The sequence below is a fragment of the Labeo rohita genome, chromosome 6 (assembly GCF_022985175.1).
Source record: "Labeo rohita strain BAU-BD-2019 chromosome 6, IGBB_LRoh.1.0, whole genome shotgun sequence".
NCBI lineage: Eukaryota > Metazoa > Chordata > Actinopteri > Cypriniformes > Cyprinidae > Labeo > Labeo rohita.
This window is the reverse complement of record NC_066874.1, coordinates 34,899,658-34,915,555: the sequence shown is the minus strand read 5'-3', so window position 1 is coordinate 34,915,555 and position 15,898 is coordinate 34,899,658. Positions and strand designations below refer to the sequence as shown.

General features: G+C 38.6%; 2 protein-coding genes across 8 annotated transcripts in view; one reads left to right on the top strand and one right to left on the bottom strand.

Moving 5' to 3' along the window:
* The window catches only part of LOC127166718 (R3H domain-containing protein 2), a 53,827-nt gene extending 47,424 nt beyond the window's left edge, over window positions 1-6,403 (bottom strand). For all 7 annotated transcript variants that reach the window (XM_051112208.1, XM_051112214.1, XM_051112217.1 and 4 more), the window contains exon 1: window positions 6,002-6,403. The gene's annotated coding sequence lies outside the window, so the exon portion shown is untranslated. The remainder of the gene's footprint in view (window positions 1-6,001) is intronic.
* Window positions 6,404-12,185: 5,782 nt separating this feature from the next.
* Window positions 12,186-15,898, top strand: LOC127166309 (inhibin beta B chain). The gene is made up of 2 exons (XM_051111468.1): window positions 12,186-12,799; window positions 14,253-15,898. The coding sequence occupies exons 1-2, from the start codon at window positions 12,415-12,417 to the stop codon at window positions 15,020-15,022; spliced, it is 1,155 nt and encodes a 384-aa protein (XP_050967425.1). The 5' UTR covers window positions 12,186-12,414; the 3' UTR covers window positions 15,023-15,898.

Here is a 15,898-nt window from a genome sequence, read left to right as displayed (position 1 = left end):
CTGAACTGTTGCTTTAAAACTAGAAATGCACCAAAATTTCAGAATAAACTTTCAATCTCAGCAAAATCAGTTCTAGAGGACTGAAACAACGGATTGAAACAGTGATGTTTATCTAGCGATTCTCCAATGATGCATTTAGACTGTGTCAGCATCTGTTTCACGCACACAATGACAAGCTACAAAAAAGCAATGATGAAATAAATATCTGAAACTGTCAGATGTGATTTGTTGCTTAACTTAACTAATAAATGAGCTGAGAAAACCACACTTACACAAATTTAGTTAACGGATTTTCTTGAAAATAAGTTGAACCAGATCAAATTTGCATTGTTGAGTGGACAGCTGCATCACTGTATCATTCACATTGTATTATAAAATTCAGAAATAATGTAACATTGATATAATATGAAATGTTTACAAACATGAAACATTTTAGCACTTTAGTTCCTCTCGCTCCACAACAAATCCTTTAAATGTATCAGCATTCGGAACAGGAATGAATAATACATAAAGTATTAAACAAACTAATTACAGCGCCATTCGTAAGTAACAACATTTGTTATAAATGCCAAACCTAAACTCATTTATTAAAAGTAAAAGTGCGTGTTGGGAAATGCGCTTTACAAATAAACGTACCGCTATCATTCAACACCAACACAAATACACTGAAACAATATTTACTCAGAATTGCCATTAAATCTACAAATAATTACAAAGAAACGGCAGATAACGCATTGAATGAAACAGAAAAGCTTAAAACGGTAAAAAGCACTGCAATAATACATACTCCAATAATAACACGGTGTGTGTTTTGAGGGTTGAAGTTAACTGCATAACATATATAATAATGTGAATAAGTTGCAGCATGTTTTTATATTACTAAAAACACTTTTATATTCTGGAAAATATGGTAACTAAACATCACCTGTTTTGGTTTCTGGCAAAACAAAAACTTTATTTCCTGTGCATAACTAGATTTGAAAGCATGTAGTTTTGCACACACACAGAGCCAAAGAAAACCAAAGGAGTCCCTGTCTGTCTGTCTGTCTACTGTCATATCAGCGCATCTCATTCTCTGTCCCGTCTAAGTGACGGTTATCCTCCGTAAGAGCAGCGATTCCTAGCGTCGCCCCCAGTCACTGCCATCTAGCAACCATTAATAATTCACACGCAGAAATCCACAGGGAAGCGGAGGGGAGGTGGTCGTGCCGAAAGCACGGAGGGAAAGAGCTGAGGAAACACAAAATGAGGACAGAATGACAGAAAAACAGATGAGAAGAAAAAGCGGGAATTAGAGGAAGAAAGGTGTGAGATGAGGAGGGAGAATCTAACGGCATCATGAATCCGGGAGGCGAGATGAGATGAGATGAGCGGGAGGGAGGGAGGAGGCGCAGCACATGCTCGCTGCTCCAGCAGGCGGCTATAAATAGCTCTTCAAATCTCCCAAGAAAAGAAAAAAAAACAAACAAAAAAAAACAGTGCTGCTGCAAACCCAACACAAGATGGACCGAAACCACACACATGTACACCGTAACACAAGCACAATCACTCCGACACGGAGCCCGCCGGTGGATCCGGAGCAAACGGCACGTTCAGGTTCACAAACGCACATCGTGATACGGCTCCTTATCAATATTACAGCAGCCCTTCCAGCTAAATATGAGCGAACACCCGCCATCTCATATGTGGGAGGACTGCGCCAAAAGCACCCGCAAACGTGCCTTCAAAGCGCATTACAGTCCACGGCAAACACGCATCCTAATGTGTTTTAATTAAAGCGCAACTTTAAACACACACCTCGAGATCTGGGCTGATTATTAAAATATGAAGCCTGTGAGGCGCGCTTCATCAATCAGATGTCATGCGCGTGTGTTTATAACTGCGGACGGGTAATTAATCTATCAAGACGTGATTATCTGCCAGTCTTTAACAACTGTAGATAAAGTCCAGATTAACAGCCTTTATCTGACGCTTGAGCGTATGTGTATTAAATGAGTTAACGCTAAAGTTGGTACCAATGCAGCAGAGATGAGAGCGTTTCAACAGGTATGATGGGACAAAGGTCTATTTTGACACAGCAATGCCAGCAAACCAACAATGCATTTTCCAGATCAACCCAAACAGACATTACATGCTTTTGGGGAATAAATCTACAAAACAGATTCAAAAGTAGTCAGACGTGTTGATTGCACTTCATTCGTATTGGTAGCTGAGAAAAGGGCTGCACAATTAGGTCAAGTCGCATTAATTTAGTGATTTATACAATACAGATTGTTTCAAAGCAGCTTAAGTAATAAACAGGAAAATAAGTATTAATGTTGTAAAATCATGAAAATTCCATTTTAACCGTAAAGCAGCTCTACAAGAGACAACAGTGTCTTTATTCAGATCAATTCAGTGCGGTTGAATTGATAATATTAATCAATTGTCTTTTATGTCATTTAGGAACATTAGTGTGATTATCAGTATACTGTAATTCAAGCTGCCTTCGTGTGCTCAGAAATGTCCCACTTCTGAAGTTGTATTTTTAAGTTTGTCGCACGCTTTGTTGTAGGAAAGAATAGCAATCATGGAGCACTGCAGGTTCATTCTTGCCTATTTCTTTGGGAATGTCAAAGCCAAAATGTACAGAAGATACAATCAACACCCAATATCAATAAGCAGCGTCCCACTTGTCGACAAACATTCACAGTGATATCTAAAAGAAAATTTGGTCAAACAAACACCATTGTCACTGCAACATGGATCAAATGGTTGTTTGTATGCATTGTGTTATTTCAATAAACATCAGAAAAATAATCAGTCTATGCATGAGTTTTCTATGTAAAAAACGGGAAATAATCAAGCGTTATGGATGTGACAAAAGAGGACACCATTATTGAGAGACTTAAATTGCACAAACCAGACGCAATAATTGATGTGTCTATTTATGCAGAATATGTACTGTTATGGATATGACAAGCCTGAAAATACCAGACTATGAAAAATCACGCACTTAAAATCATGACAGTATTTTACAGTATTTCTCATGGTCAGTTAATTATGACATTTTCAATAAACAATAAAAACTTTAATTCAACTTCTAGTGTTTCCCCTACCATTATTTTAAAACTCATGTTACATTGTCCTCTAGAACATCAGAATGACAAGTCTGATTCAACTGTCAAATATACTAAGTAGTGCATACAAGTACATTAAATGAACAAAACCAATTTAAATCATAACTTTCATTAAGCATCTGATGTTTTACATCTAACCAATGCATACTTCCTCAAAACACAGATAATCAGCGATTCTAACAGGTGATTGCAGATCAAACCCTCCAGAAGAGGGTCAACAGGCCTCAGAATTCATCACCGACGCTCCTCGGCAAACACAAAATGCTGATAATTAAGTGTTTCTGCACTCGTGAATAATTCAGCAAAGATTGATTTTCCCATTTCTGCACTCGTTAACTAAAACAACTACCTCTATCTACTGTATTAGTGACAACAGGAACAGAACGTCTTGATGCCACAACACTTGGATGCCACCTCTCAGGACAATCTGCCCGTTCATATGATAGCGACAATCGCGAACACACTCAAGACTCATCCAGGAATTTTAAAGCGACACCAAGCATTTCTTTCTGCCATGCAAAGTCAAACACAACCCTCAGCATACAAGACTCAATCATAAAGACAGATCAGCTTGATTTCAGCTCACAAACTTTACACTCCTTTCACCAAGAACATGTGGACACGCATCGGGAGTGACTGCTGGTTGAGTGTTGACTTCTCAGAAAGCTCGACTGAAGCTCAAAGCACCTTTAAACAAGACACACCTGATGATCTGACATCATAACTTCTGCCTGAGGCTGCGTTTCTATTAACAAGGTGTGTATCTTCAGCTTTTCATGAAGTAAAACCGTGTAAATATCATGATGTAAGGTCAGTCGTTCAAACAACGCTGTGATCTGACAAGCTCGATTACCGAAACTGCGGGTAAAAATGTTGTAAAAAGCAGTGCGAGAGTTTTGTTCTACTGCATTTCATGGGAAACCTGCTGTGACGGGATCTAAAGCATCACACACACACTCAAGATTTCTCCAGAAATCCATCATGAACGTCTTTAACCTACACGAAACATTTATTTCTTCAATGCTAAGCCAAAAACAAAACTGTACATACAGACGTCACACAAAATACTACTTGTTAGACAAGATTTTCCTCACAACCCTGATTAAATTAAAAAATAAAGGTTCTTTATTGGCACTGACATCCATGGAAAGTTTCCACTGCAAATAAGGTTTTAAATATGGTAAAAGGTTCTTCACATAAATAAAAAAGTTCTTCACACTAAAAAAAAAAAATACTGACATTGCTGACAGAGCAAAAACTTGTCTTTCTAATGCACTGCTGTCAAAAAAAAAAAAAACTTTATTTTGAAGAGTGTAGGACATGCAGTATGGAAAATCTATGGATTGACCTGTTGCCCTTTTGAAAATAATATTAAACCAAGTGCAAACTGCAAGACTGAAGACTGTCGCATTGCACTGTCCACAATTACAGACTCCCGAAGCATGCATTTGGCGATACACAACATTTCAAAGACCTCTCACAGAAAATCTGAGCATCTCATTACTCAAAACTGCATTTGATTAACCTCAGCACATACACTGTGCAAAGGTAAATTCCTCATATGAGCAATCTTTCCTGATCAATACATTCCTACTCCCATTCTGATTCCAAACAAATCAACTTGAGCTCTAAAATAAGTGGAAAGTGTGCATCTAGTAGACTACACCGATGAAGCAAAAGCATTAGAGGTTCATGATGTAAAGCTCTCAACAGTTCGTATGAGTTCTCCAGAACGGAATAGTTCACCCATAAAGAAAACTGCCATTGTTTGCCCATCCTCAAGTTGTCCCAACACTATAGTTTTTGTGAAAGATGATAAACACCTGCTATCTAGATGTTTACACTGTTTAATGTGTTTAAATGAGAAGTCACATAACATCTCAACAAGCTAAAAAAGAGATATGACTTCCATAGTACGGAAAAAATTACTATGGAAGTCAATGGCTACCAAAAACTGTTCAGTTCCCAACATTCTTCAAAATATCTTCTTTTGTGTTCAACAGATGAAAGTTTGAAACAACTTGAGGTTGAGTAAATATAACGATTTTCATTTTTGGGTGAACTATCCTTACTAGAGATGTTCAAAACAGCAAATGTGTATATCCACTGTAAAATCTTCCACATCTTTTCTATACTTGGTAATCTTTTTGATATTCCAAATCAAGCACTGACTCAACAAACCGGCCTGTCCTCCTGCCTGTTGTGTTGCTCACCTTTAACGTTTATGAACGAGTATTGTGATGCTACCATGACAGTACCACATGCACCATGGTACTCAAATGGTAAAGTGTTACCATCATGGTTATCCCCAAAACAAATATGATAACAACTTAGTGAGCGTTTAATTTGTTTAAACAAGGACTTGCAAGACACCTTGCCATGTTACCCACTAATGCCAACCCCAAAAGAAGTGTTCGGGCCCGTTCACACCAAGAACGATAACGTTCCGTTCATTAGCTTGTCACTTTAAATCTTTTATCGTCGTAAAAATGATTCCTCCAACATTATTGCTCTGTGCCATCATCGCTACAGTTGTGGTGTGAAATTAGAAGGATTATTAAAACTTTATTGTTCTAGTTGTGCTTGTTGCTGTTGGTGTGAACGGCGCTTTAAACATACGAACTCTGACGGTTTTTAATAATAAGCGCGCTATTTGAACCGCCACGCGACGCGACGCATCTAGAACGCCGCCGTTCAAATCAGCGTCTACCGTAATGGGAACGGCAGCGTTCTGCTTCTCACGAGTCAGTGTAGTCACGCTTCAAGTGAAGAATTACCCATTACTCTTTCACTGACGACTTTTGTGAGCTTCGCTAGCGACACACAGAGACACACACATCGATACCTGTTCCATTTAAAGCGTTAAAACGCGAGTTACTTACCCGTTAATCCCTCGCGTTCATTCAGGACGACGAAACAGCGCTGGTCCTCGCTGTGGGTCGGGGTTCTGGATGCGTCGTGGCCTTTTTGTTGCGTTTCTGCTGATTTGGAGTGATTATTTACCTCAGACTACGGGTTAATTAATTAGCCTGTGGCGGCTAAGCGAACGCGAGCTAAGTCAAAATGACAATCGGCCGCCTCACGAACTCGTGAGCGCATTGCTAGCGCTCAGGATGGGTTAGGTGAACATGTTTAAAGTGGTAACCCACCGCGCTCGCACACCGACCCCCCCGGTAGCCGAATAACGACAGCCCGCTGCCGCTTAATGCCGTTTAATCGCCACCAAGCACGAGTTCGCGGCAGCTCTCGGCGACTGTCAACAGCGCGCAGTGATCAAACCAGAACTTGAGTGGGCGGGGCCGTGACGTCAGAGGTAAACCTCACAAAAAGAGCGCAACAAAACACAAAGTCTGACAAACGAGCGGCGTCTGAGAACAAAACGAGTCTTGGTTTGTGTTCTTATGTGTTCGTGATCAGCAAACGGAGGAATTAAATAACGGGGAAGCTCTGAAACACAAACGCTGGCTCTTTCTGTGCTTTACGTCACTGTTCCATGCGTTTGTGCTTAAAGTAAACAGCAGATGGCGCTGTCGGCGTCGTTTCGTTTTCGGATGGATATGCAAACAAGTGTTTAAAAACAGGCGATTTTGCATGCGATAAGTAAAAGTTTTAATGACATGTTGCGATTTATTCTGTAAGAGTAAATAAGTAACATACAATTATAGTGGCCATTCTGCAGAACTCGTTTCCACAACCTAAAATACATTTAAAACGCATTTAAATATTCAAATCTTAGATGTTTACTAAGATCATTTTATTATCTAATGAAACTCACAGTAATGTTTAAAATATCAGTAAGCTTAATATATATAAAATCATCATCTAGTGTGTACTTTCAGTTGGGAGGTGGCTGTCCTGGACCCTTACCCCTAAATTTCAACTTGAAATAATTTTTGCATTTTATTCCATTGTTGTTGTTGTTTTAAACAAGTGAATATCAAAAAATAAATTATGAAACTTTATTTAAAAAAAGAAAAAATTCTCCTGTATTATTTACAGAAACAATGTATGTTTTAGTCCATTGGCTGAGACTGATTTTAACTACACCCTGATCAGGAAATATTCCTGTGTCCCCCTCTCTCATAGCTACATGGCGAGTAGATATATAGGCCCCATCATTTTGAAATAAACGTGTTCAAAAGTATGAAAAATACACTTTATTTTACGGTTTCTTAACTACTTGCTTATTAGTAGGGCTGTCAACGATTAATCGCGATTAATCGCATACAAAATAAAAGTTTGAGTTTGCCTAATATATGTGTGTGTACTGTGTGTAATTATTATGTATATATAAATACAAACACATTCATGTATAATTTAAGAAATATTTACAAGCATATGTATTTATTATAATTTTTATATAATTTATATTATATATAAATAAAATCATTTTGTATAATAACATATTTCTCATATATATACACATTCATTTGTGTGTATTTATATATGCATGATAATAACACATAGTACACACACATATATTAGGCAAACTTAAACTTTTATTTTGTATGCAATTAATCGCGATTAATCGTTGACAGCCCTACTTTTTAGCATGCATATTACTAGAATTTAAGCCATTTATTAGTATTAATTAAGCACATATTAATGCCTTATTCCACATGACCTTATTTTACATCCCTAATCCTACCCAATACCTAAACTTAACAATTACCATACTAACTATTAATTTATTAAGGGAAAAGTTGTAGTTAGTAGTGTATAAGTGTTCCCTATTCTAATGTGTTACCGAAAAATCTGTGTAACTTTAAAGAAAGTCATTATACTGATCACTATTTTTCTATAATTAAACACACTTTTTTGGGAGTTATTCCATATTGTTTTTATATATGTACCACTGTCCAGAACTGTGCTAGCTAACCATGTGCTGGTTAGCATCTTTGAGCAGGTTCAAAAGTATCTAAAATTGTCACGACCAAAACATTTGGTAGAGTTTCTGTATTATTTTGTGGGTTTATTTTCTGTATTATTTTGTGGGTTTTATTTTTTTAAATTGTTGTGTCATCATTATTTCGATAGTGACAAAGGGGAACGCATACTCCTTTATTTGGGGAAAATAAACAAAATTTTAGTACAGTTATGCATTTTTACTATGCATATTTTAGTATGTTTTGTCAAAATAAAGTAATAAAAAAAATAAAGTATACTGAATTATCACCCAAGATGTTATGATAGTGTTTGGTTCAAACTAATGAATCCTTACATTTGAAATCAGTATACTCTTTGTTTTTTACAAAGAAAAAATTGTATTCAAACTACAAGAAGTCTCATAAATCACACTTGAAATATTGTTAAAATTGTAATTGTTATTGATTTACCTCTGAATTTTTTTATAAAATAGAAAAAAACATATTATTTACAATGAAGATGTAAGCAAAATCTTAATAGGTCAATATTAAATGAAATTATATCTTACCGTGTTTCGGTAGTAATAAATTTAGGGAGACGACAAATAATCCAAAACTTTCTGAAAATACAATATGTGAATTAATTACTAGAAATGTGTACCTTGGATATTACGCATTTTGCACACATACAAACTTTGTGGGAAAAAAAACAAGACATTTCCAACTTCTGTAGAATGGCCCATGAGTTGTCAAAATCAATGTCAAACCAAATAAACCAAAGCTCATACTTTATTCTATCTATCATTTGATATATTTCATATAACATCCATTTTATTTTGTTATAACAAGATCGTTGTGATCCTGCTGGTATTGTGTATATTGGCTGCTGTACAAGGCAAACATAAAACAATATTTATAATTTCACAAAACATAACATATATTTTATGCTCTTCTATAGTATTATAAGTGTACACTGAAAAAAATGGGTGTACAAACAATTTTCACTCCGAAACTGCTAATAAATTGTACAAATATTTACAAAGAAACAGCAGGAAACATTGAATTAGATGTGAGATTGTGAAGTAGAAAACTAGAATAAAATAATCTTTATTTTATTTACAACTATTGTGAATATGCTGTCATTGTGTATATTGGCTCCTCTGCAAAGCATTTGTACAGAACTTCTTATATTTTATAATAAGAGTGTTGTAAATGTGCTGGCATGGTGTGTATTGGCTACGGTACACTTTGAAATCTCTTTGATTAGGACAATAAAGTCTTCTAACTGTGGTCCATTGTAATATTTCAGTACATTTCTCCAAAGCAGAGTCTTTAGATGTCAGACTCGTATTGTTAATGTGTCTCCTTTATGATTGTACATTTAAAACAATGACAGATACAGTGTTTCTGTAGCCTATCAGTCAAATCAAAAGCTGGAGTTTGTGGTTTTTGCAGCACATGTTGTGTACATGATATCAGAGCGCTTCTCACGAGTTACATGCAGATCTAGTGACTTGGCCTCATTTCAGCGCGTGTGTCCTATCTGTCACTTGTTGATTTTTCTTCTTTTTCTGAGGTCAGGAACATTCCAAATAAAGCACAGAATGAACTCACACTTCACTTTCACCTTTCTCCTATATAGTGTCACTTCAGCAGATCAGATGGTATCGATGGATTGTTTCTTCTCAAATACGAGTCGAGCCCTTGAGGTCAGTTTGTGGGGCTATTTTCACAATCTTGGGGTTTTTTGTGCAACTCATCTGGTGGAGCGGCGGTCGGGTCATTGTCACTGACAGAAACAAACTGATGCGATACTAGTGCACTGGATGAAACTGGATCGGTTTGCCAATGGTTGTTTTGTGTCCTGTCCCGAGAAAAATATCACGAGGGCAATTAAACCTTGTGCATTGCATACTAGTTTATAGTCCGAAATTAAATTACATTTTGTTTAAGCAATACGAAAATAACCATTTTATGCACCATTCTAATCAATATGAGCTGCAACCGTTTTTTATTACGTAACAGTATTACATGATTAAATAATTTTTGTGTTTAAATTATTAGCTTTTTATCAACTCACAAACCCCATTAACTACCCAGAAAATGGAACTGGGCTCTGTTAAGACTTTTGAATGTTACTTTGTTCAATATCAGAATATTCAGATTTTATAATCTGTAATTATGGGGGTAAATCTGCTGTTAGAGGTTTCATCAAGCGTCTTTTTGACAAACTTTTGGTCAAACTGGCTGTCAAAACCAGTCATTTCTTACGATACTTTTTGAGTTAGAACATTTACATGCCTTGTTTTTGTCTAAATACATTCTGTGTTTTAGCTTCAGCAAACATGTTACATTTTTAGTCTCTCCTAAAAAAAAAAAAAAGAAGTCAATTATGATGTCTGAAAGAACATTTTTCAGAATCCATACATTTTTGATCCGTTGTGATGGAAGTATTTAGTGACACGACAGTCGTCCGTGAAGAATTTAAAGTGTAAATTTGTGAGGTATTAGTCTGAAACGATCAAATTCCACATTTAAATATAACCTGAGAGACAAAATAAACCAAACCAAAGCATTTAACAGAAAGTGTTGTTGACTGACTTAAAAGAAGAAGAAAAAAACGTGCTCAAAAAAGAAGTCAGAGAGTTAAAGGTCATCAGGACACATTTGGTACAGCAAACATTTAGTTGCATCATAACATGAACGAGAATGCAAGTTATTCTTAAACCTTTCAGGTACCATTTTTAAAGAATTCTGCGATTATCAAAAGAAAACTGGCAGATGATGAACCAACATTAGCAAATATAACATCAAACTTTAATAAAAGAAAGAGAAACGTGACATGCGCGCAATCAAATTAATTTAATAAACGCAACAGTTGTAGAGTTCACATGATGTAACCCACGCAGAGATGTCATAATGCGCCGAATGACAGTGGTCTCCAAATGAACACTGATGATGTGCGTCCACTAGACGGCGCCTGCGCACTGCGAGCACAAGCGTCCTGTGAATCTGAGCCGCTTACAGCATCCGCTGATGCTCTGATCTCCCGCGCTCATCATGTGTCTCAGGTTCATTATCTGTGTCAGTGAATCTCCTTGAATTACACCACATGCCCATGTACGGCACTGATATTCCTTCCCGTTGCTTCTTTGCAGATATTACTCGTGCTGCTCACATATTGCAATATTCAGTATAAAAGTAACATCAGAATGGCCACACAACGCATAGTGTTTAAACCACTAAACAACGCGCGACACGGTTCAGAAAACCCGATGCATAAACTCACTGCCTCTAGTTTGAACACCTCATCACTGACATTAAATCATTTAGAATCTATTTTCACTCAGAAATCGACTGCAAAAAAAGTCCAGCGCACAATTCTCAGCTTAAAGTTTTTTTTCCCTAAAAAATGAAATTCTTAAATTATTCTTTTGCAATATTCGATTTTCCGTACTAAGCAATCCTCAGACTTACAGACGATACCATAAAAGAACCTTTTTTTGTCTAAATGGTTCCATAAAGAACCTTTAACATCTGTTTCACAAAAGGTTCTTCAGATTATAAAAAGGTAAGAAAGAGATGTTTCTTTGAAAGAAACTTTGACAGAATGGTCCTCTTTTAATAAATGAACACACATTTATGTATTTACTTTATGTATTTTAGTTCATCCCAAAATGGTCATTTTGTTATCATTAACCTCTTTGGCTTTCTTCTGAGGAACACAAAAAGATATTTTAAAAAGGTTGGGAACCAAACAACACCGGTCCAACACTTTCACTGTATACAGACAAAGAGCAGAGACGTTTTCTTAAAACATCCACACTCGCTTGGAACGACAATAATTGATGAATGCTCGTTTTTGAGTAAATCACACCTTTGTTTTGGCACCTTTATGTTAAATAGGGCCAACTGGAAGAGTTTCCGCACTAAGTACGAGGAGATGCGCGGCGCATCTGCACCACACTGGTTTTCTCCATTTGAATAAGCCGGGCTTGCGTCACATTTACCGATCTCGTGTTGTCTTGTGATCTGTTTGGTTTGGATGCTTTAGGGTTACAATGCTGGGGTCATTGGGGCATAGGTGAGAGTTTGGACTTCGCTTGGGTAGCCGCGGCTCGACGTGGCACTGTAAGTGTCGTATGTTTATTTGTTCGCGCTAATGATTAACTCCAGCAGAGCTATATATGCTTCAGTGAGGAGAGTGCATGTGTATCCCAGCAGCGTGTCGCTTACCTGCGCGTCCTCCCTCCCCTCGAGCGAACGCACATGTGTGAGCGCACTCGCGGTCATTGGTGCGTGTCACAACTTTTGATGGATTACCCCACTTCTGAGTGCTCAGGTGCGGCTCACTCCTCTCCGTCCACTCGCTAGTGCGCGTCTCTCCAAACCTGTTTGAGTCAAACGGACAGAGCAAAAGCAAAGTCAACATGTTCTTGGTGTCGTTCTCTGGGGCGCACCTGTGCGGGCTTGCGTCCACGGTGCTGTCCACGCTGGTGGTGCTGAACGCGATCACGGTGAGAGGAACGAACGCGGCCACCACCGCCTGCCCGACGTGCGGCATGCCGGCGATGGAGAAGGGCACGGAGGAACGTTACCTGATCGAGATAGCCAAGCAGCAGATCCTGAACAAGCTTCACCTGCGGGAGAGGCCGAACATCACGCAGACGGTGCCGCGGGCCGCGCTCATGACGGCGCTGCGCAAGCTCCACGCGGGCCGCCTCAGACAGGACGGAACGCTGGAACTGGACAATAACGTGCCATACACCCGCACGAATAACCAGGCATACGAGATAGTCAGCTTCGCTGATGTCGGTGAGTGCGTTTAACTTATAACTAGTTTTTAAAGCATCCTTAAAGAGTTCATTGTAAGTGCGTACGTGCGCACATCCCTTCGCACAAATCCTCATTGAATTGAATGGGTTTAGGAACGATTTACACAGGAAACCTTTCCAGATCTAAACCTCGTTCTAAAAGGTCAAAACAAACTATACTTTAAAAGATGTTACATACTTTACGAACTGAAAGGTGTGTACATCTGACTCATAAATCGTTCATAAAAGCATTTTTAAAAGTTCCTGCGTTTAATGTAAATTGGCACGCGCACACGCCCCCTTACGTAAACAAAGCTCCATTTTTTAAACGATAAAATACTGACATTAATGACTTTACGAATGATTTGCACTGTTCAGATCCGGTTTCTTGAACAAACCATAGCCAACGCAAAACATTGTTATATACGTATTTACAAACCGAAGGATCAGTACATTTGACTTATTGTGCCTCTCGGTTTAGTAAACTGCTATGTGCACATGCAAACTAGACATTAAAATATTTTATATACTTATACATACACGGTAAAAATGCATGTGAACTAAATACTAGAATGTGCCGATCCAATCCACCTGGTTTTGGACTTGAGAGTGGGCGTGGCCATTTGTAGAATGAATGTGCCAGACTTCCGGTATCATCCACTTTTAGTTATTTTAGCTGTAGAAAATCAGCGGTTATGCTGCTTGATAATGCAAACCGATTTTTGTCATCATACAATTTTAATTTATTAAAAACAGTGCTGTCAAACGTAAATAAATATATATAGTATACACACATATATTATGTCAACAAAAACTTTTATTTTGGATGTGATTAAAAGTGATTAATCGTTTTACAGCACTAATTAAAATAATCATAGGAAAATTGTTTTGTAGCACAAATGATTCTACAGTTTGCAATTCCAAAAAAAAAAAACCTCAAAAATTGGTAGTAAATAAAAAAAATAATTACAAAGAAACTGATGTGAATTAAAAGCCCAGTCTCACGAATATGCATATAAACAGCACAAATTTCTGTTACTATATGGAGTGCTATTTCCACCAGAAACTGAGTTTGACATGCATATAATATGCACTTTTCACATGCATATGCTACGCAGTTTTGATGTGCATATAATACGCACATACCGCACACCCTTAATCCTCACAATTGCATATCATATGCACACCAAAGTCAATTTCTGTGTATAAATAGCACAAAACAGAAAATCATGGTACTGATATGCACTTTAATGAGATCGGGTTGGAAATAAACGTGAAATTAAGTTATTTTATAAATCTTCTAGAATTTTTTCTGTAATTTTTGTTTAATTTTCAACTTCAAAAAATATTGTTTATAGCATACAGCACCTTATGAATTGGAAGTCTTGCACATTCGCAGAAAATACCTTACTTCCACGTTGTATAACAAGCACTTCTGTCTGATTTCTCTCCAGATGACGAGGTTTCTGGCGGCATCGACAGCAGCCTGTCGTTCCAGTTCCTGCAGGAGAAAGGTCACAGCGTGCAGGTGCTGCAGTCGTCGCTGTGGCTGTACGTGCGTCCGGCCGACGCCCCTCATCAAGGCGGCCGCGCGAACGCCGAAATCTACCTGCCGGGGACGAGCGGCGCCAATCGCACGCTGCTGCTTCAGAGGAGCGTGGACGTGTCGCGGGGCGGATGGCACACGTTCCCGGTCACCGCCGCCCTGCAGGCCTTCCTGGACGGCGGTCAGCGGAGTCTCCGTCTGGAGGTGCACTGCGAAGACGGCGGACTCAACTTGTGTAGCCGCGAGGCGTCCGGCGACCCGTCCCACCAGCCGTTCCTGGTGGCGCAGGTGCAGCTGCGCGACGACGCCAACAAGCACGCCCTGAGCAAGCGCTCGCTGCGGTGCGGTGATGACGTGAGCGTGTGCTGCAAGAAAGACTTCTACATTAAGTTCCGCGACATACAGTGGCAGGACTGGATCATAGCGCCCGAGGGCTACCACATGAACTATTGCATGGGACAGTGCCCGCAGCATCTATCCGGCTCGCCCGGCATCGCCTCCTCGTTCCACGCCACTGTCTTCAGCCAGCTGAAGGCCAACGGCATCCACACGGCCGTGTCGTCCTGCTGCGTCCCCATCCAGAGACGACCGCTCTCCATGGTCTACTTCAACTCGCAGCACACCATCGTAAAGACCGACGTCCCGGACATGATAGTCGAGTCCTGCGGGTGCACATAAGGAGAACACAAACTCAACAGTACCCCTGTTTATCAGCTTTATCAGGGTATTCTCTAATCAAGGCTTTCTGTCTAAGCAAAGCGTATTCGTTATGGGTTTTTATAGATGTTTAAAGATGTTGAAATACTCAGGGAAATCAAAGCAACTGTAAAAGCCACACTTAGGCCTGACTCAGCACGGTTACCCAACATGACAGGTAAACATTTAGATATTGCCACATGCCCAGCAAAGGTCCGACAGCAAGCAAGCGAAGTGGTGCGATGGTATCTCATAAATGTTTTAATAGTTCTCTCACAACAGTTCTCAAAGCTTACTTTCGAATGTTTACGCTAAGCACCAGCGAATGCAACGACATATGCATGCTTGCTTTCTTTTCAAGACGCTTGTTTTGCATTCAAAGCGATACGCTTACTTTTATTTGTGATATTAATAATACATTTTATTTATACAGCGCCTTTGCAAAAGCGGTAATCTACAAACAGTACATGTTGTACATGTTACATGTGTATTTTTGCCATGTTTTGTGTTTATTTTGACTGTTTCTTGTGTTGTCATTTTGTTTAGTTTAAAGCACTTCCTAGAGATGCAAATGCATAGTTTAGGGAATCTGCAACTGCACTTTATATGTTGTTTTGCGTAGTCAATTCGAATCAAGCCATGCAAACCGATCTACGTGTGTTTTGTTTATTGTTGCTTTGACAAAAATGATACTGTAACTTATGGCGCAATATTGAAGGCTCTTTGAAGGAGCAAAACTCACTGAGATTAATTTCTATAATTTTTTAATAAAGGACTATTTTCTTACAAGCTGGAAATCTGTACTGTATTGTACGCTGTAATTCTGCTGATGTGTATTTTTAAAAATAAACGTTTTAT

Coding starts and splice junctions, on each gene's coding strand:
- LOC127166309 (XM_051111468.1), top strand. CDS start 12,415: ATGTTCTTGGTGTCGTTCTCTGGGGCGCACCTGTGCGGGCTTGCGTCC. Junction 12,800..14,252: donor AGTCAGCTTCGCTGATGTCG/GTGAGTGCGTTT, acceptor ATTTCTCTCCAG/ATGACGAGGTTTCTGGCGGC.